The sequence below is a fragment of the Nothobranchius furzeri genome, chromosome 16 (genome assembly GCF_043380555.1).
Source record: "Nothobranchius furzeri strain GRZ-AD chromosome 16, NfurGRZ-RIMD1, whole genome shotgun sequence".
Lineage (NCBI taxonomy): Eukaryota > Metazoa > Chordata > Actinopteri > Cyprinodontiformes > Nothobranchiidae > Nothobranchius > Nothobranchius furzeri.
In genome coordinates, this window is record NC_091756.1 from 21797284 (window position 1) to 21819497 (window position 22214).

A 22214-nucleotide genomic window follows, 5' to 3' on the forward strand; every position below is an offset into this window, starting at 1 on the left:
CAAAAGTACACAACCTAATCAGTGCTCGTCTTATGATATTACAGTTATTATTATTTATTAAATCTATTTGAGATGGCGGTCATGATCCAAAGCTGGTAAATGTGGAATCAGGACTGACTGGTCTGGAATCTGTAGTCCTAACCACTGTGAGGTCAGGAGAGCTGCTGCTGCTGCTCTGGGTTCTGTTCAGGGCAGAGCGGACACTCCGTGGACGCGGAGCAGCTCTCGCATTGCAGTCCGTGGCCACAGGGCAGCGACGCGGAGCCCTGCTCTCCACAGGTCACGCAGCACTGTCTCTGTTTCCGGTACACCACCTGGAAAACACCACACGGAAGGAGTCACTCTCCTAAAAAGCACAAGTTGTTTTAAAGCTGTGGTACAAAGTTTAAAAAGCCTGAACTTAAAAGTAACTTGACTGTCTGACTCTGTTCTACGGTGTAAAGTAGGTAATCTTGCAGAATTGACATGTGCCCGGGTCCCTCCCCTGGCCTCTACAGTGACACGAATCCTTTACACGAGCCTGGAGTGTTGACCAATGAAGCTGCATATCTACAGCGGGAGCTGTCAACGTAGCACGTCACCAAGGAGGACGATACCTCCACTGACTTCCAAAGAAAAGTCAGCTTCAATGCGCCTCTGCAGAGATGTCCAGCAGAATTTACATTTGAGATGCTTTGAAAGATGCTCGGTGATCTACGAGAAATCAGAACTAACGAGGAGGCGGTGAAGTACCTGCTGGACAAGTAAACACGAAGTCATTTGCTGTTTTTAAAGAACTGTGGCCAGAATTTCATTTACCTGAAAGACGTAGATAATTGCTGCATGCTGCGTTTACCCTAGGCTAATGTGGTGCTAGCTTGACCTGTAGCTGTGGGAGATTCATCTTTTGTGCATTGGAGCTAAGTGAGTGTCATTCTCACGCTACAACTGCCACTTTCCCTGTGCGGTAGGAGGCGTGGCTTCTAAACGCCTCGCCTTGATGACACCACGCTGCGGACCACAGGGTCTGTTGTTTACGTTTTCTTCTAATCTGTCTGGGGTCTGCCGCCTCAACCATCACAGTGGAAGGAATTTTGCACCTGAAGCTTGGAACGGATAACGGCTCTGCCTCCTGATGAGGACTCCTGATGCGGTTTGACGTCAGCCGGGCTCTTCTACAGCACCAATTCTTCACAGCACCATTTAAACGATGTTTAAACGTTTGTCTCTGATTAATTTCAGACAAAATTGCTTCAACGTAATTATTATGAGGAACAACGAGAGCTTTGGTCCCTCTTTGTCCTGCAGTGTCTGCTTTGTCATCTCTGGTTGTGTTTAAAATGTCACCAGCTGGTGTTTATGGATCCTGTGATGTTTAACAAACACAGATGAGAGATCAACGAGGAGTGTATACAAACACACACAGAGGCATCTGTTTGATCAAACCCTGTGGAGCAGGAGCCTCATTTATAAAGCTTGCTTACGCACAAAACGGGGTCGGAAAACTGCGTACGCAACTTTCCACGCAAACTTTGGGATTTATGAAAGAAAACTTAGTGGAAAAATGTGCGCAACTTTACGTTGACTAAGGACCTGGCTTACACACATGTTGGACATGGAGAGCACCTGCAGTGCTGCTGCTCAGAAGATACAATTATGAAATCCTGCAGCATTATCACTTGTACTGCTTCGTTTTCACACAGAACAAGAACCCACGCGCGTACACACATATGCGCACACACTCACACAGACACCCCCCCCCCCCCCCCCACACACACACACAGACGCGTGCACGTGACTTTCGCCCCGGGAGTCTGGGGATCGAATCCCGATTGGACCATTTTTTTAATATCAGCCACAGATCTCTCTGAAGAACTCAGCATTGACGGCTTCAGCAACGCTGTGCCACTCCTCAACTTCTGCTTCTGTGAAATTGCGCTTCCATGGTCTGCCTTGATCTACGGTCACCATGTCATTGGCAGAGCGCTGCAACAAGCCGGCTTATGTATATGTACGAGATCCACAAGGTACTTTGCATTGACTATTTATGGCAGTAAGTGGGCGTGGTGAGGGCGGGATGTGACTAAAATGCAGCTGAGAACATTTCTAGATAGTTTCTGATTTATGAAGCGGAGATTGCGTGCAGCTGTGCGTCCTCCATGTTTGATAGATACAAACCTACTTGGCGTAAGTACATTTTTTTGCTGAGCTTAAGTACGGTTTTAGTAAGGATTCTACGCCATGTTTGATAAATGAGACTCCTGGGCAGTTGCAGCTGACATGGTTCTTCCACTAGCAGGGCTTGGACTTGATCCCTGGACGAAGCTAGTAAACAACCACAGCGGTCCATGTAAATAACGGGGATGTGGAAAAGAGACACTATGGTTTTAGCCATGCTCAGGCTAGCTGTTAGCTCACGGGTTCCATCAGATTAAGCTATCTCTGAGCAGAAGCTAGCTACAACATCATTTTCACACTAAGGACCTTCAAAATGGCTGAAGTATCCCTTTAAGGGTAACTTGCAGTGGCTTTGAGCCGAGTTAGCATCAAGCCTACACCTCCTCCTGACCGGACTGTGTGACCGATGTGATGTCTACCTGTTCCACGGCGTGTAAGCAGGTGCAGAGCTGAGCCTGTAAACTAAGGACCGACTCCAGGGGCAGTCGGTGAAGTAGCTGGAGTTGATGCAGTGCAAGGTGTGGATTGTCTCCGCTTCGTAAACTGTCCAGCGCCTCCTTCAGGAGAGAGATCTGTCTCTGCGCTTCCTCCTCAGCATGCCGGGCTCGTTCGACTTCGGTGGATAACAACGTTGCATTTGCACGGGACTCCTCTGCATCGGCTTTGAGAGCGGCCCACGACTGAAAGAGTACCGGTGCTGAGTTTTAATTCACAACAAAAATGTAAGACATTCACCCAAAGACATCAGAGCCGTGTCCGTGGAACACACGTGCTCCTCTCCATACCTACCTGAGCCGTGTGTCTCCAGCTGTGACCCCACTGCTTCAGAGCCCTGTGGGCATCCTCCAGTTCCTGTTTGAGCCTGGACGTCTCTGCACAGGGCCCAGAGGGCAGCAGGGCAGGGGGGGTGCCAGGAGAACCCTGACCTGAAGGGAGGTGCTCCCAGATGTTTGTGCTCATGCCATTCAAACCTACAAAGAAACACGGTAGTTATGAACACCCGATTCCTCGTGACACCGTGTCCCACCCCGATAGGCGTACCTAGAGAGCTATGTGATGGTCCCAGGAAGGGGCTCTCCGACTGGCCCGGCTGTGACAGGTGTGAGAAGAAAGGTGAGGCGTGTGGTCGGACCGGAGGGGACGGAGAGGGAGAGCTGAAGGGAGCGGAGCTGCTGAAGGATCCTGGAATGTTGACTGGAGCAGAACTCTGAAGCTGGCTGCCTCCTACGAAACCAAAAATCTGAGGGTTTACGAATGACCTGGAGCTCGGCCGTAAACCGTTAGTGACAAAGTTAGGAAATGTTTGTGTCTGAGCAACAGTTGCTAGGGCTGCACAATACAAACACCACCGGTTTAACGTAGCAGAAACCCAACACCTCCAGCTGGACCTGAGAAGGACGGCTTTCTAAAGATCTGTCATCCATAAGAGTCATTTGGAAGTGCGTTTGTGCCTCATTAGTTATTTTATCACCTATTTATTTTTCACCCGTTTTCTAATTTGTTCTTTAAACCACTGGAAATTGCTGCTACTTGCATTTTTCTGTATCTAATGAAGCTGGACAGTAAATGCTGGTTCAGCTTCGGCGCTGAGCCAAAACGAAGCCCATTCTGTCTGATAAAGGAGATTGTGACAAATGCTTCGGTCCCATCAAGGTTGGGCTACTGGAACTCCCTTCATGCAGGTCTGAGCCAGTTGTCGCTCAAGGCTGCAAATAGTGCAAAATGCAGCTGCAAGGTTCATTTGTGGAGCCAAATAATGGTAAGATGTTCGTCCACTCCTTGACTGGCTATCAGTCCAGCATCGCGGTTTAGATTTTAATTTTCCATCGCTGTCGGGAACATTGCCACCCTATTACCCCATCAGTGAATCTCCACTAGACCCCCAATTTTATTTTGACTACTGGGTCAACGATTTGGTATCTAGATCGATCTAGAGGCATCATGATTATCTCATACGGATTTGTTTTCATCAGTAAGTAGAAGATGACTCAACATGCCATCACCCAAAAGCGCTTCAATCCCAACCAGGGCCATGCACAGACCTTTGAAGGGGCGGGTGCTCAAAGATATAAAAGGAGCACTCATAGAGCTAAATTTTTAAACGGATTCACGATCCAACAAGTTTGAAAATTCAGATAACGAGAGACTCTTGGGTTCAAACAACATAATATAACCTGGAATGGATATTTCATTAATTGAAAGTAATGTTATTTAATAATTCAATTCAATTCAAAAATACTTTATTAATCCCAGAGGGAAATTGATTGCTGTAGTAGCTCAGAATAATAATAATAATCAAGTCATCAAAGAGTTGTTGTATATTACAATGGCTGTTGGCAGGAAGGATCTCCAGTAGCGGTCAGTGTTGCAGCCAAACTGAAGAAGCCTCTGACTGAAGACACTCTTCCGTTGTCAGACAGTCTTGTGAAGAGAATGCTCAGGGTTGTCCATCATTTTCTTGATTCTCTGGAGAATCCTTCTTTGCATGATCTCCTCCAGCGGTTCCACAGTCGTCCCCAGAACAGAACCAGCCTTTTTTATTAGGCTGTTGAGCCTTTTCAGGTCCCTGCTTCTGATGCTGACCAGCACCTGATTTATCATTGCCCATTATGATCGATGGAAGAGATGGTTTGAATTTCCTCTTTCTCTGTCTCCATTTTGCTCCTGCTCTGCACCCACGCTTCTTGCGTTTTAGCTCATTTGGGATTTGTGGCTTCAGTTGAGGTATTATTTCAGCCTTTCCAATGTTAATCAGCTGCTCCCGATTGTAAACCAGCTTGTTGCCATGGTTACGCATCATAACAAATGCTCAAAAAGTGAAAAAATAGCAGTAAAAATCCTCCAAGCTTCACAGCACCAGAAACAGAAAAGTAAAAGAAGCGTGGGTGCAGAGAGGGAGCAAAACGGAGACAGAGAAAGAGGAAATTCAAACCATCTCTTCCATCGATCATAATGGGCAATGTGAGATCAGGTGCTGGTCAGCATCAGAAGCAGGGACCTGAAAATGCTCAACAGCCTAATAAAAAAGGCTGGTTCTGTTCTGGGGACGACTGTGGAACCGCTGGAGGAGATAATGCAAAGAAGGATTCTCCAGAGAATCAAGAAAATTATGGACAACCCTGAGCATTCTCTTCTCAAGACTGTCCGACAACGGAAGAGTGTCTTCAGTCAGAGGCTTCTTCAGTTTGGCTGCAACACTGACCGCTACTGGAGATCCTTCCTGCCAACAGCCATTGTAATATACAACAACTCTGTGATGACTTCATTATTATTATTATTCTGAGCTACTACAGCAACCAATTTCCCTCTGGGATTAATAAAGCATTTTTGAATTGAATTGAACACACACACACACACACACACACACACACACACACACACACACACACACTGTTGATTTATACAGAGCTGACATCTGCAGTAAAATTTTATAATTTTTCTCATTTTCTATGATTATAATGCTAAAAACTGGAGATCATATTCTAATGTACCGTTTGTCATGTTGCCGCCACCTACTGGTGGAGCTGAGTATTGCCCTTTGCAGTGTGCTAAAATGGGCTAAAATAGAATACTACAGACTGAAATTCCTCTTATGCTAAGTAGAAACATAAACATGGTAGGCTTGTGTATTAATTAATATATTCTCATTTATCTGCAATTTTGATAATTGACTTCCTGTAAAACTGCTTATTTAGGGAAAGGAAATAATTGTTTATTTGAATACTTGTCCCTGCATAGAAATGTAAGGATAAACAATCCTGAATCGGTTTATTTGATACTTAACAAAACTGAGGAACCTACAAGGTGGAACAAAAGCAGGGTTGTTCAGGGTCTCCTTAATAAATCAACCCCAGCTGGGCCAACCAAAGCTCCTGAGCTGTTTTGTTTCACAAATAAGATGCTTCTCATTCATTTAGAGCGACCAGCTAACGGTCAGTGGGAGGCAGAGTGAGCTACTTTTCTTCTTGAATGATGGTGTAGCTCAGGGGAGTCAAACTCAAACTCACACGGGGCCGAAATGAAACTCTGGGACGGAGTCGAGGGCCAAACTTAATATTTTTTGAAAAAGTGGTGGCAAATTTCCACATTTTCTTTATCAACATATATGCAATTTTGAACCTTTAAATTTGGAAACAAACTTATTTTTGCATTAACACTGAATGTGGAATAACCAAATTACACACGAGCAAGTCAGTTTTAAATAAAAGGCATCAGTGGTATTCATTACTTGTGGTATAATCAGCATTTTTAAAATCTATTCAGGATTTATGTTTTCTTGTTGTTTATTAGTTTTTCTTATTTTTTATTCTCCTTTTTTCTCCTGTAATAAGTGTCATCGCTGCTGTGATGTCTAGCTTTCCCCACTGAGGAACAATAAAGGGATTTTCTATTCTATTCATCTATCTGCAGCCTTTCCACTTCCTGTTTACTGTAGGTTAAATCTTTTCTCACGGGCCAACAACAAAATAAAAATATCATTTTATCTTAAATGAAAATGCAACATCTCACCTGTTAACTTTCATGTTTTGGAGCAGAAAAAGAGCATAAAACCAACATAGTTAAAGCTCAGTTTGCTCCACTGGTTTACTGTGATGCTCACCTGTTCCAGCCAGATACCTGCATCATGGGGTTGACCTGAGCTGAGGAGGAGACTCCTGTTGTTTTGTTCATCTTCATCATAATAATGACAACATTAGATGACAACAGGTGCTCACATAGGTTTGTGCTGATGAACATGTCTGAGCAGCTTGACCACGTTGTTGTGTGTCAGGGAGGAAAAATAACAACTACAGCAGCCACAGAGTCATGCTGCTTTGAGCGTGTCGCTGCTCGCTGGAGTTATATCAGCTCTGTCTGGAAGTTAGTTGGAAAACTTTCTCTTTCAGTCGTGAACACATTACTGAGCGGTTAAAATCTCCGTTTCTGGGCTTCAACATCGGAAAATAGCTGAGTAAACTCGACGCTGTGAGAGGAGTCTTTAGTTTGTCCGAGACAGCGGAGCTGCAGACACAGGCAGCAGACGCTGGAAAAAACATAAAGGAGGGGCGCATCGGCTTCGCGCTAACGCCGCAAAGCATCATGGGAGTTGTAGTCTTTGCTGTAAAATCGGCCAGCGGGTCAGTTTTAATATATTTTTTTATATTTACTGCGGGCCTTGTGTCTGACACGTGATGTAGCAGGTGGTTTAGTGTGTTCTGGGTCTTACATACCTAGCATAATACCCACACTAGAGAGTGCAGAGCTACTGCTTCCCAGGCTTTTCTCCAGAGCTGACACACCAAAGTCATTCAGATCCAGATCATCCAGGGCCGACTCTGTTACACGAGACCAGAACATCTCTAGTTAAAAACGGCTTCTTCAAATGTGGACCAAACTTTGTCATCCTTACATACCAACAACAGACTCCACCGTCTCACTGGTGGGGTAGAAGGGCAGGGCATTGGCGTTCATGCCTGAAGAGATGCTGGAGCACGGTAGTCCCAGAGGGGCGGGGCTTGGCGGCGTGGCAGCCAGGCTGGAAGGGATGCTGGAGGACAAACTCAAAGGGCTGCCAACAGGCAGAAACACCAATAGGTCCTGGAGAACAAAAAATGGTTGACTATTGTTTTCCATGTTCATGCTACAAAATGCTAATTTTTAAGTAAACAACATAAACCTGCTTAAGATAAAATTCACTAACAAACTTTAAGGAAAGCAAAACTTCAGCAGCATCAAAGCTCTGATACTGAAAGAGGACGTTCTCACAGGAACGAGAAGTCCTTCGAATCAGCTGTGAGAACCTTCCTCAGAAACAATCAAGCTAATTTGTTGTTTACATGAAGTCATGGTCAAAAAAAAGGTCCAATCTCTTTCAGCTCTGGTGTTTTACAGATCAAGGGATAGAGCAAGGCCTGTTCTTCATCGGGTTCAAATATCATGTGTAGAAACACAAACCAGGTTGTAACATCATGTCTGTAGAAACACACACCAGGTTCTAACGCGTGTAGAAACACAAACCAGGTACTAAAATGTGTGTAGAAACACAGAATCTAGCGTCATATGTGTAGAAACACACAACAGGTTGTAACAGCATGTCTGTAGAAACACACACCAGGTTCTAACGCGTGTAGAAACACACACCAGGTTCTAACGCGTGTAGAAACACACACCAGGTTCTAACGCGTGTAGACACACACACCAGGTTCTAACGCGTGTAGACACACACACCAGGTTCTAATGTGCGTAGAAACACACACCAGGTTCTAACGCGTGTAGAAACACACACCAGGTTCTAACACGTGTAGAAACACACACCAGATTTTAACGTGCGTAGAAACACACACCAGGTTCTAACGTGCGTAGAAACACACACCAGGTTCTAACGTGCGTAGAAACACACACCAGGTTCTAATGTGCGTAGAAACACACACCAGGTTCTAACGCGTGTAGAAACACACACCAGGTTCTAACACGTGTAGAAACACACACCAGGTTCTAATGTGCGTAGAAACACACACCAGGTTCTAACGTGTGTAGAAACACAAACCAGGTACTAAAATGTGTGTAGAAACACAGGATCTAGTGTCATATGTGTAGAAACACACAACAGGTTGTAACATCATGTCTGTAGAAACACACACCAGGTTCTAACGTGCGTAGAAACACACACCAGGTTCTAACGTGCGTAGAAACACACACCAGGTTCTAACGTGCGTAGAAACACACACCAGGTTCTAACGTGCGTAGAAACACACACCAGGTTCTAATGTGCGTAGAAACACACACCAGGTTCTAATGTGCGTAGAAACACACACCAGGTTCTAACGCGTGTAGAAACACACACCAGGTTCTAACACGTGTAGAAACACACACCAGATTTTAACGTGCGTAGAAACACACACCAGGTTCTAACGTGCGTAGAAACACACACCAGGTTCTAACGTGCGTAGAAACACACACCAGGTTCTAATGTGCGTAGAAACACACACCAGGTTCTAACGCGTGTAGAAACACACACCAGGTTCTAACGCGTGTAGAAACACACACCAGATTTTAACGTGCGTAGAAACACACACCAGGTTCTAATGTGCGTAGAAACACACACCAGGTTCTAACGTGTGTAGAAGCACACACCTGGTTCTAACGCGTGTAGAAGCACACACCAGGTTCTAACACATGTAGAAACACACACCAGGTTCTAACGTGTGTAGAAACACACACCAGGTTCTAACGCGTGTAGAAACACACACCAGGTTCTAACGTGCGTAGAAACACACACCAGGTTCTAACGCGTGTAGAAACACACACCAGGTTCTAACATGCGAAGAAACACACACCAGGTTCTAATGCGTAGAAACACACACCAGGTTCTAACGCGTGTAGAAGCACACACCAGGTTCTAACACGTGTAGAAACACACACCAGGTTCTAACGTGTGTAGAAACACACACCAGGTTCTAACGTGTGTAGAAACACACACCAGGTTCTAACGTGTGTAGAAACACACACCAGGTTCTAACGCGTGTAGAAACACACACCAGGTTCTAACGTGCGTAGAAACACACACCAGGTTCTAACGCGTGTAGAAACACACACCAGGTTCTAACGTGTGTAGAAACACACATCAGGTTCTAACGTGCGTAGAAACACACACCAGGTTCTAACGTGTGTAGAAACACACATCAGGTTCTAACGTGCGTAGAAACACACACCAGGTTCTAACGCGTGTAGAAACACACACCAGGTTCTAACGTGCGTGGAAACACACACCAGGTTCTAACGCGTGTAGAAACACACACCAGGTTCTAACACATGTAGAAACACACACCAGGTTCTAACGTGTGTAGAAACACACACCAGGTTCTAACGTGTGTAGAAACATACACTAGGTTCTAACGTGCGTAGAAACACACACCAGGTTCTAACGTGTGTAGAAACACACACCAGGTTCTAACGTGCGTAGAAACACACACCAGGTTCCAGCATGTTTTTATTACCCAAAGACAAAAGGTTAAAGCTGTGAGGGAACGTCTCCCTGTTGGTCCCAGAGGATTTGAGAGGAGCTTCAAAATCAGCAGCTGCTCATCAGACGGATCCATCTACTGATCATCAACAGTGTGAGCTGTTCTGCAGCATACAGGCATGTGTTTACACAAGGATCAAATACATCAGCAGTGATCCCAGAGAAGCGGCTGCTGCTGCCCACACTTCTGAGAAGGGTCAAAGGTCATCATTCTACAAAAGTGGGAAACGTATAAAACAACTTATAGGACATCCCACCAGACAACCCAAGGTCAGAGAAATGATAGAAACCCAAGAGCTCTACCTCAGACTCTACAGGCCTCAGCTAGCAGATTAGAGGTCAAAGGTCATAACAGGACAGTTAGAAACAGACTCAGTGTTTCCCCTAGGAATTTTTCCAGCTGTGGTGGTGGGGGTGGGGTTAAATTATGACACGTCTCACTTTTATGTTAATATTGATTTATTTGATGCACTCCACTTTGAACTGCACCAATCCAGCAACTGCTGCATTTTAATAACTAGTATTAAAGGTGAATACACCAATATTTGCACAAGAATAATTTCTGTTTTAAACTCTCAGTGACACACTTTGCAGGGGGGTTTGGCATTTAATTTTTCTTGGCGTCCAAGATCATTACTGGGCTGGCCCTATTAAACACCTTCTACACCCCTGCTTAGTAGACTTAATGAAGTATTTTTAAGTCAGTATAAAAATGACTGAAACACAAATTTACATATTTGGCATTATTGACCAATATCTTTGATTTATTGTTAAGAACATCAAGATGCATGACAGTGAACATTATAATAAAGTACATGTTTCTAGTGCAGAGAGGAGACGACCCATAGAAGCACTGATTTGATCTCATTTCAGAGAAAAATAGAACAGGTCAGATGCACCTAATAAATAAAATTACTAACATAAACTCAGGAATCTGTTTCTTTGCTTCATTGTTCTGGTGCTGAAAATATCACTAATGCGGATCAAAGGAGACACACAGATGAATGCACCTTATTATTTATTATTTGGAAATGAGTGGGTGTGTCTTAGGTGTGTTCTTGCCGTGTCGTATCTCTAATTCCATGCTGTAGTTCTTTTTAAAACACAGAGCAGTTTTCTTTACCCGTTTTCCCGCTACGTTTCCTTTGCAGCCGCAAAGGAAACGTAGCTGTTTACTAGGGTAGGACGATTCAGAAACAAAGCATATCAATTTAAAAAAAAATCCATATTGATCAATAACAATAATTATTGATAGTTATAAAAAATGTAAAATACCTTTTAAATGCAGCCCTGGTTATTTTATGTCATCACTTTATGATAAAACAAGTTGGTTGTGTTCCCAAACTTGGTTTTTACTTGAATGTCTGAAAAACTTTTCAACTGACCATTGTGTCTTTTTATGTGAGACTTGTAAAAACCTAAATATCACCATGCTAGTGAACTAATGCAGACTTTTTACGGGACAATTCCCTCCACCGCTCTTTGCTGCATGTCGCTGTCTGTTTTGGTTTGAGGGGGTGGACTTTGCGACGGAGCATGCCTGGGTCTGTTGATTGGCTGGGAGTAAATACTGACTCTAGAATTAAGCTACCCGATAGGTTAAAATATAAAGAAGACAGGAAACGTAACTGACCCATTTTTCCCCTATCCCCTATATGTCTATTGATATATATATATATAGTTATTGAATTATTGTCTAGCGCTACTGTTTACCCACAATGCACTGCTCCTTGTTAAGAGAAACTATGCAGATAGAAAATAGACGGGAAATGCCATTAGCACGTCATAACATCAAATTAGCATTCATATATTTACACATCTTGGCTCGCGACGAGGAAGGCTGTTGATTTTGTCATCCAGGAGAAAGCTGAGCACATCTTAGCTATCATAAGCTAACCATTAGCATTAGCAACTCCACCACATGGCAGGACTCCTTCAGGCTTTTGTTATTTGTTGAGATAAAACACCAACGTTATAGAGAAAATAAAGTCAGTGGTAGTTGCGTTGCTGTTAGTCAATCAGAGGCAAGATATCCGGATATCAGGAAATTATCTTCAAATCCTGCTGCGTTCTGCTCACCTTTGCTCTGGCTAATTTCTAGTTCCTGAAACAGGAGCTTGTTTTCCCACAGAGGTCGACTCATAAGGCATTCATTTTCTCTAGAGACCACTGAAAATGGGTAGAAAAATGAGTGAACTCTGTCTTTAGTAGATAATTAACGGAGGAAGTCTGTTTTGTGTTTCTGAACACCTGAAGTTAGATTGAACAGGTTTAGAACCTGGAGAAGGAAGCCCTCGGAGGCTCTGATGGTAAATTCTCACACACCAGATACCCAGTGTGTACCGTCTCTACGTGCTCAAGACTGATGGTACCTGTTTGCTGTGTGCTGATGTAAACTCTTTGCTGCGATGCTCCAGGGAAAAACTTCGGTGTTTGGCCTGAAATCACAAAAAACAAAAATCCACCATCATTAAACAGTTCTGTGTCTTTACGTCAGCTCACAGAGACCAGACGTCCTCTTCACTCAGGACTTTCACCTCACCTGATCTTCACGTTCAAACCCAGGAGCCCTGCCGTACGCCCCATGCCCCGCCCAAGGAGACAGGGGGTCTGGCCCCCCAATGGCATCCTCACACAGAGACAAGACACCACCCAGCAGCCCCTGCTCGGATGCAGAGAGGGAGAAGAGATCTGAGGCGGAGCAAGGCCCAGGACCCACGTTGAGACTGCTGGGACTAAGAGGAGCCTCCTGGCCCGGGAGGGGGTCTGCAGGTCTTGAGACTGGGGGGGAGCTGGGGTTGGGGAAGGATGGTTCTTCATGAAGAAAAGGCTCTGGGGGGAAAGCAGCATAGAGGTGAAATGAGTAGGGCTGTAAGAAAATATCAGTGCAGTGGAATATGGGGATATTTGGTGTTTTTAACGAGAATGTACACGCTAACGTTTCTTCTGTGTGGTGCACTTCAAACTCTGACAGCTAGATGGCGGCAGTTTTTACCGCCTTCACTGTAACGCTAACACTGAAAGGGTATTTTAAACGTTTGGCCTGAGTTTTACATTCAGTCTAAAGAATGAGAAAGACGGTCAGGCCTTTTGGTGTTGTGATGCATCTCATCGTCTCTCCGGGATTGGGGTTTGTATCGTGTTGCCAAGTGAGTGTTTGTCGAGCAGAGGTCGGGACTCACTGTCTACATGAGCGAAGGCACAGAAGGGTCCTCTGGGACAGCTCCCACTCTGCTGCATGTCGTTACATTTGGTCGACTTGTAGATCTGGAACAAGATCAGCTCAGAGTGAATCATCAGCTGGGAGGTCTGGTAGAAGGACGGAGAAAGGAGCTGACCTCTGGGTGGAACTGCTGCTCGGTTCTGGTGTGGCAGTACTGACAGGCCTCAGCTCCCTCACACTTGCTGGGGTCGCCCCACTCCTCTCCCTGTTTCACCGACGGACACGGCAGCGCCCTGCAGGTGAGAGCAGACGTGAGCACCTGGAGTCCAGCAGGACTGCTATGTAGGCAGCGGGACGATGGGGACACCTGTATTTGTGCTTGTGCGGGCTGCGCCTCCTGTCCTTGCTGTTGTGGTAATACGGACAGGCGTATCCCTGACGACACAGGCGGGGGGGTTTCTTACACAGCTCCGTCTTGTAGTGTGACAGCACATAATTGTGATCTGAAGGAAGAGAAGAAGAACGTCCACACATAACCAGAACTAGTCTAGGAATCATAACTGGCAGCAGAAGGATTTTGTTTGAACTGGATTTGCTGAGTCAGCATTTGCCAGGTCTGTGGGGAAAAAACAGCTTAGAAACACGGAGGAGTTTCCCGCCAAACTGGTGACGGTGCTAAACCAGGTCAGGTTCCACCTAACAGACCATAACATCACTCCTGACCTTCAGCTCACTTCTACACCCAGATGGTGCTGGAGAGACAAAAGAGGTGTTTTGTTCCCACACACTCAGAGTGTGTGGGAATGACTCCACGCTGCTCATGTGGATTTTTAGTGGTTTGTGATTTAAGCTCACGTACGACAGAGCCCTTTACAGTAGACTGAACCATGGCTGCACGGCGTGGAGAACGGCTGCCTCGTGATCTGGACCAATGTTTCTTTTTTGACTCGCGGACGCCCCGAGCCGTTTTCTCGTACCGCGAGTACCCTCTTAGTCAAACGAGCTGACGATTCCCCACAAGTAGAATGTACAACTGACTGTTAAATGAAAACAATTTCATTAAATCTCCTTAACGCTGAACCACGTCTCACGTCCTGTGGGGCTCAGTCCTCAGGCAGGGTCCAGACTCCTTGTGGAAACTTTCTGGAGCTCTGCGTCCGCACCACAGCTGGTGTAAATGCTCCGATTGGACTCAGTGATTTCTGATCCATGTGAAACTGGACCGTATCCATTCTGCATGTGGTCAAGGCTTCAGGCCCTCTCTCTGTAGCAGCTGCAGCCCTGCTCTGGTTTTTTCTTCATGTAATGTTTCTTAACCCTGGTCCTCAGCTCCCCCGTCCTACTGGTTTTAGGTGTTTCCCTGCTGCCACACATCTGACCTAGACAAATAAGTGATTAACAGGTTTCAGCAGCACTTGATGTCATCCTGAGAAGGCCATGCAGATTTATAAATCGGGTGGGCTGAAGTAGAGACATGGAAAACATGCAGGACATGGGGACGCTTAATAAAAGCTGGTTTATTTTTCATTTATATAGGAATGGGCCGTCTGGCCTAAAAACCTATATAACAATGTATCGTTTATTTATGTCAAAATGATGGTTTTTACATTCTCACACAGCAGATGAATTGCAGCTGAACAAATACTTCTAAAAACTATTGAAGAACATTTAATGTTCAAAACTTCTTTTTAAAATCACAAAAACTTTCAGGTAGTTTTTATGTTGTGTTGTTATTCATTCTCCAACAAAGCAACACAAAACTCCTCATAAAATGAAAAAAGGTGAAGATATTTCAATAAAATACAAGCTAAATGGGATGAAAGCCCAAATTTATAAATAATTTAAACTGAAGTGAAACGTGTCAAAACAGAAATCACATTTCTTCCTACTTTCCTGATTCATTTCATTGGTTTTCATGAGTTTCGTTTCTCATAGAAGTTAAGTTTCGCTTCCCTAGTGGATAACTGCAGGTAAAAACATGATTTGCTGCGTTTTTTTATCGACAATATCAAATAAGGTTGGAGGTTTGTTCTTTTTCTCGGCCCGTTCGAGCGATGCTCTGATCAGCAAGTCTGGGGTTATTGGAGGTCAGACCTGCGATGCGCACCGGCCACAGAGACAGACAGGGTGAGGAAAACTGCACACAACTCCCGTTTTAATAAGAGAAACAGCTGCGGGTGGAAATTGGTTCTCACTAAATCACGAGTCGGGAGATGTTCAAAAGTTTAGAAGCCTGTGTGTTTATTGTGTGTTAATCGTGTTTTTATCATGTGAATCGTGCGTTTATCGTGTTTTTATCGTGTGTTTATCGTGTTTTTATCATGTGTTAATCGTGCGTTTATCGTGTTTTTAGTGTGTTTATCGTGTTTTTATCGTGCGTTTATCGTGTGTTTATCGTGTTTTGATCGTGCGTTTATCGTGTGTATCGTGTTTTTATTGTGTGTTTATCGTGTTTTGATCGTGCGTTTATCGTGTGTATCGTGTTTTTATTGTGTGTTTATCATGCATTTATCTTGTGTTTATCGAGTTTTTATCGTGTGTTTATCGTGCGTTTATCGTGTGTTTATCGTGTTTTGATCGTGCGTTTATCGTGTTTTTATTGTGTGTTTATCGTGTTTTTATCGTGTGTTTATCGTGTTTTGATCGTGCGTTTATCGTGTTTTTATCGTGTGTATCGTGTTTTTATTGTGTGTTTATCATGCATTTATCGTGTGTTTATCGTGTTTTGATCGTGCGTTTATCGTGTGTATCGTGTTTTTAGTGTGTGTTTATCATGCATTTATCTTGTGTTTATCGTGTTTTTATCGTGTGTTTATCGTGTTTTTATCGTGTTTTTATCGTGCGTTTATCGTGTGTTTATCGTGTTTTGATCGTGCGTTTATCGTGTGTATCGTGTTTTTATTGTGTGTTTATCGTGTTTTTATCGTGTGTTTATCGTGTTTTGATCGTGTGTTTATCGTGTTTGTATCGTGTGTATCGTGTTTTTATTGTGTGTTTATCATGCATTTATCTTGTGTTTATCGTGTTTTTATCGTGTTTTTATTGTGCGTTTATTGTGTGTTCATCGTGTTTTGATCGTGCGTTTATCGTGTTTTATCGTGTTTTTATTGTGTTTTTATCGTGTGTTTATCGTGTTTTGATCGTGCGTTTATTGTGTGTATCGTGTTTTTATTGTGTGTTTATCATGCATTTATCTTGTGTTTATCGTGTTTTTATCGTGTGTTTATCGTGCGTTTATCGTGTGTTTATCGTGTTTTGATCGTGCGTTTATCGTGTGTATCGTGTTTTTATTGTGTGTTTATCGTGTTTTTATCGTGTGTTTATCGTGTTTTGATCGTGCGTTTATCGTGTTTTTATCGTGTGTATCGTGTTTTTATTGTGTGTTTATCATGCATTTATCGTGTGTTTATCGTGTTTTGATCGTGCGTTTATCGTGTGTATCGTGTTTTTATTGTGTGTTTATCGTGTTTTTATCGTGTTTTGATCGTGCGTTTATCGTGTTTTTATCGTGTGTATCGTGTTTTTATTGTGTGTTTATCATGCATTTATCTTGTGTTTATCGTGTTTTTATCGTGTGTTTATCGTGTTATTATCGTGCGTTTATCGTGTGTTTATCGTGTTTTGATCGTGCGTTTATCGTGTGTATCGTGTTTTTATTGTGTGTTTATCGTGTTTTTATCGTGTGTTTATCGTGTTTTGATCGTGTGTTTATCGTGTTTTGATCGTGTGTTTATCGTGTTTTTATCGTGTGTATCGTGTTTTTATTGTGTGTTTATCATGCATTTATCTTGTGTTTATCGTGTTTTTATCGTGTTTTTATTGTGCGTTTATCGTGTTTTGATCGTGCGTTTATCGTGTTTTTATCGTGTTTTTATTGTGTTTTTATCGTGTGTTTATCGTGTTTTGATCGTGCGTTTATCGTGTGTATCGTGTTTTTATTGTGTGTTTATCATGCATTTATCTTGTGTTTATCGTGTTTTTATCGTGTGTTTATTGTGTTTTTATCGTGTTTTTATTGTGCGTTTATCGTGTGTTTATCGTGTTTTGATCGTGCGTTTATCGTGTGTTTATCGTGTTTTGATCGTGCGTTTATCATGCATTTATCTTGTGTTTATCGTGTTTTTATCGTGTTTTTATTGTGTTTTTATCGTGTTTTTATTGTGCGTTTATCGTGTGTTTATCGTGTTTTGATCGTGCGTTTATCGTGTGTTTATCATGCGTTTATCGTGTGTATCGTGTTTTTATTGTGTGTTTAATGCGTTTTTATCGTGCGTTTATCGTGTTTTTATCGTGTTTTTATCGTGTGTTTATCGTGTTTTGATCGTGCGTTTATCGTGTTTTTATCGTGTGTATCGTGTTTTTATTGTGTGTTTATCATGCATTTATCGTGTGTTTATCGTGTTTTGATCGTGCGTTTATCGTGTGTATCGTGTTTTTATTGTGTGTTTATCGTGTTTTTATCGTGTGTTTATCGTGTTTTGATCGTGCGTTTATCGTGTTTTTATCGTGTGTATCGTGTTTTTATTGTGTGTTTATCATGCATTTATCTTGTGTTTATCGTGTTTTTATCGTGTGTTTATCGTGTTTTTATCGTGCGTTTATCGTGTGTTTATCGTGTTTTGATCGTGCGTTTATCGTGTGTATCGTGTTTTTATTGTGTGTTTATCGTGTTTTTATCGTGTGTTTATCGTGTTTTGATCGTGTGTTTATCGTGTTTTTATCGTGTGTATCGTGTTTTTATTGTGTGTTTATCATGCATTTATCTTGTGTTTATCGTGTTTTTATCGTGTTTTTATTGTGCGTTTATCGTGTTTTGATCGTGCGTTTATCGTGTTTTTATCGTGTTTTTATTGTGTTTTTATCGTGTGTTTATCGTGTTTTGATCGTGCGTTTATCGTGTGTATCGTGTTTTTATTGTGTGTTTATCATGCATTTATCTTGTGTTTATCGTGTTTTTATCGTGTGTTTATTGTGTTTTTATCGTGTTTTTATTGTGCGTTTATCGTGTGTTTATCGTGTTTTGATCGTGCGTTTATCGTGTGTATCGTGTTTATATTGTGTGTTTATCATGCATTTATCTTGTGTTTATCGTGTTTTTATTGTGCGTTTATCGTGTGTTTATCGTGTTTTGATCGTGCGTTTATCGTGTGTTTATCATGCGTTTATCGTGTGTATCGTGTTTTTATTGTGTGTTTAATGCATTTTTATCGTGCGTTTATCGTGTTTTTATCGTGTTTTTATCGTGTGTTTATCGTGTGTTTATCATGTTTTATTGTGTGTTTATCGTGTTTTTATCGTGTGTTAATCGTGTGTTTATCATGTTTATCGTGTGATAAAAAAAACAAACGGAATTAACGAGCCATTAGGTTTTACTGTCGCCAGAATTATTTGCTGAGGGCGTTTCTCAGTTTAACATCAGGTCCGCTGTTCTGATTGGTCATTTTTGAGCTGCCTAGTCCCGCCCCTCACGTGCCTCTCTGCCTGTGAGTTACCAGACTCTCTCTCTGTGCAGAATTAAACAGAGGACGAGTCTGGCAGGCCAGGCTACTTATCATCTGGGTAATGACATATACATTTTTCCACGTACAGGAGTAATACGCTCACGCACCTCTAGGGGTACCCCTGCCTGGGAATCACTGATCCTGACTCCTAAAACAGAAGCAGACTCAAGCGTCACCTTGCCAGCGTGGTTCTTCACTCAGGATCTTCTCTATCAGGGCAGTGCTTGCTGCTTGTCCAGACTGCCCGTCTCCTCCACCTCCTTCCGCCGCCCCCGAGCCTCCCTGAGACTCCATCACCTGCATTTCTCTGCAGGACACAAACAGACTGTCAGCCACGGCGAGAGGGGGAGGGGGTAAACAGCTGGAATAACCTGATACCTGATATCATACACTGGGCTGCGCAGGTCATGTGATCCGTGAGCAAAGGCGCAGTGGGAGCCGTTCTTGCTGCAGTGGCCTTTGGAATCCGTCTCATGGATGCACGAGCCGGTCTTATAGTAGCGGAGGTGGTATCTCCGCTCCGTGTCTCCGGCTGTTCGGTGCAGGAAGGGACATCTGGAGCACACAGGTGGGGTTAAATCAGGGTTCAAGGATGTTTAATGTCAGCAAACCTTTAAATAACAACAGATAAGGTTTAACACTGGTGACACAACAAGACAGAGGCGGGCAGGCAGCGATTAGTTGTAAAATCTGTAGGGGTGCAGCAAACATTTAAAGATCTAGAGAGCACCGTTTATAAAGTGGCTTTGCAGCTGGAGAGGCCGTCTGCACACGAGTCAAAACAAAAGCTGTCAGTGTCTGTGGTAAATGAGCTGCATCCCATAATAGTTTAAACCTATCAGCCGCTCAAAAGTTACAAACTCATCACTGAAATTGTAAAATAGTAATATCACGGTAAATAATATGTTGTACAAGAGCATTTGAGTTACTTGAGTCTCTGATTTAAACTTTTTTTTTTCACATTTGTTCAGCCAAGCTTCCCGAAGCGCTGCTGAGCTGAAAACAGGATTGATCCAGAATGGTTAGGGCTTCAAACCAGTCAGCATAAGTAGAAAACACACAGCTGCACTCCCACTGTCTTTTATTTAAGGTCATCTAAACAGGATCTCCCTGCTGAGAACAAAGCAGATGCTAAATCTGTGTGTTGGGAGGTCCTAAAAAGGCCAAAAGGAGAATTACGGCGGGTCCAGGCTGAAGATGTATGAGCACTCTTTCAGATTAAAATGTACAAGTCTGAAGGATGATGCTCCAGAATTACACAACACACCCGATACGACTCGTGGTAACCACAACAAGCTAGCAGCATTCTGAGGAAACAAGCTAACAGCCTTAAACACGGGCCCATCACAGCTCCTTCTGATGTGGCCCGTGGGCCTCAACACAACGGTAGAACGTAGTCGTGCTACAAGCAGACAGCGTTCTTTCATGTCAAGTTTTTCACTCATGTAAGGTCATGCAAAAACGCATGAAAACAGAAAATCTCTCTAAAACGCTAAAATACAAAGCAGTGTTTATCTTTCATGGGATGGGGACGGCTTTGGCATCAACTCTGGACTATTTAAACTTCTTTGAGTCAAAAGCAGGTAGAAGTACGCAAGTTTATTTAGTGTGTGAAACAAATAACGTTTTCTATTCTATTCATGCTTTGAGAGTGTATGGTGGACTGCCCCACTGACTGACATCCATAGCGGTGAGTACGTCACGTTGTTCATTATCCAATAGCATGAGGAGACGGTCTGAAAGGCAACCGTGGATACCACCACACGACTGAGAGGCATGAACGGGTTGCCAGGCTAGCCCAAGCTGTATGAGCTAAATGAAGGTGAGCTGCGTTGAGCTATGAACCACACCAAATATAGCAAATACTGCTGAGGAGCGACCCGCAGTGAGTGAGGCAATCATACCAGACCCGTTTCATGTCTGACTAAAAAGTAGAAGTTTTCTACAAAAAATAAAATTTGTATTTTTTATACCAAATGTATGGGTGGCTGGTGTATTCTTGAGCAGATAAAAATGAAAACCACAATAAATCATTTTCGTTTCATTTCTAAACAACTGAATCTTGGTGGCCTGTGAGGACTTTCAGCTTTGGACAAGCTGGGAGACCCCTGGGTCAGATCTCACAAAGCAGCCATCAGCGGTGTTCCTCCTCTAGGACAGGCACACCAGCAGATGCAGAGTGAGCCTTCCTTCATTCAGACATGACGCTGAGCAACCTCGAAGCCAAAAGAGAGTTGGAGGAGCAGCATCATCTGTGATGGTTTGACCCTTTTAAACCTAATTTGGAACAGTCTGGAACCGCCCGGAAGCTTCGGTTGCACTCACTCGTCTCCTTCAGGACAGGTACCCGTCCCCTCATCGTACTTGGTGCAGTAGACATCTGGGCTGTAGTTGAAGGTTCCGTCCCGTCTGCGGATGGGTCTCCGGCGCCTCTGGTTAAGGAAATGCCAGTGGAAACAGGAAAAGGGCCGGTGTTGTGTACATTTGTGCTGAACAAACAGGGGACACTGCTCAGTTCTGAACTCTTTGAGATATCTGCAAAAAAAAAAAAAGAGGACAACAAATGAGTGTGAGACATGTGAGTCAGTGTTGATGTTTGTAGACAAACATGCTAAGTCCTAATAAACAACAATGGTTTCTAATGATCAAACCCAAAGCTAGTCCCATTTGTTCTTGTAAAACTGGTCCCCAGTCAGTAGCTGTTCTATAAAGCTGGTTGAAATGTTTTTTGCAATAGCTACACGATTGTAACCAAAATGTAGCTTTAATAAAGCACAGCTGCTTTCAGAGGAAGGCTAGGCCTCTTCAACAAAAACAACAGCGCTCATCAGCATAGGCTGCGTCATTTTGCCCAGTAAAAGTTCATTGCGTAAACACTAAAGATAAGCAAATGTAGTTTTGTGAGTAAACCTGCACGTGAAGTCACGTATAACCAGTTACGTACGTGTAATGTTGAGGTTTCTCAGGCTGTACGTTCAACACGGTTGCAGGAGACGTCGAGCCCCCTGCGGGGGAGGACGAAGAAGACGAGGAGGGTACTCCGGTAGTCGTTGCTACCGAAGACGACGGGGGCTGTGGATTTGTTTTAGACATTTAAGCAGCCTGAAACCTAACAAGAAGCTTGTTTTTAGCTTGCTAGCTAGCTATCCTTATTAGCTTCGAAATCCGCATTCTCCAACGATGTGAGCTTGCGCAAGGCGAGGGGAAGTAGTAGAAAAAGGACAATCAGAAACAACAAAGAATTGTGGGAAATGAAGTTATTTTCTTACTTAACGAATGTTTGTTTGAATTAAGAAAACACCGGTCAGACTGGATTATGCACCTTGATAGCAGAACATAAAATAAGGCCATATTAAACTTCCATTTAGAAAACAAGGAGCAATATTCGTTA

General features: G+C 43.3%; 1 protein-coding gene across 1 annotated transcript; it reads right to left on the bottom strand.

The window, feature by feature from the left end:
• Nucleotides 1–95: 95 nt before the first annotated feature.
• Nucleotides 96–22142, bottom strand: unk (unk zinc finger). The gene is made up of 15 exons (XM_015963767.3): nt 21768–22142; nt 21149–21358; nt 19202–19378; nt 19000–19130; nt 13690–13825; nt 13498–13615; nt 13342–13426; nt 12702–12991; nt 12532–12597; nt 7551–7734; nt 7368–7472; nt 3199–3381; nt 2947–3128; nt 2577–2837; nt 96–314 (listed from the first exon to the last, which is right to left on the bottom strand). The coding sequence occupies exons 1-15, from the start codon at nt 21914–21916 to the stop codon at nt 153–155; spliced, it is 2439 nt and encodes an 812-aa protein (XP_015819253.3). The 5' UTR covers nt 21917–22142; the 3' UTR covers nt 96–152.
• Nucleotides 22143–22214: the final 72 nt, after the last annotated feature.

Bases quoted from the DNA above. Each gene is read 5' to 3' on its own strand.
- unk (XM_015963767.3), bottom strand. From the start codon at position 21,916: ATGTCTAAAACAAATCCACAGCCCCCGTCGTCTTCGGTAGCAACGACT. The intron at 19,379-21,148 runs GTGAGTGCAACC...TGTGTGCTCCAG, and splicing joins ACCTGTCCTGAAGGAGACGA to ATGTCCCTTCCTGCACCGAA. The intron at 315-2,576 runs GTAGACATCACA...GGTGTTTTCCAG, and splicing joins GCTTACACGCCGTGGAACAG to GTGGTGTACCGGAAACAGAG.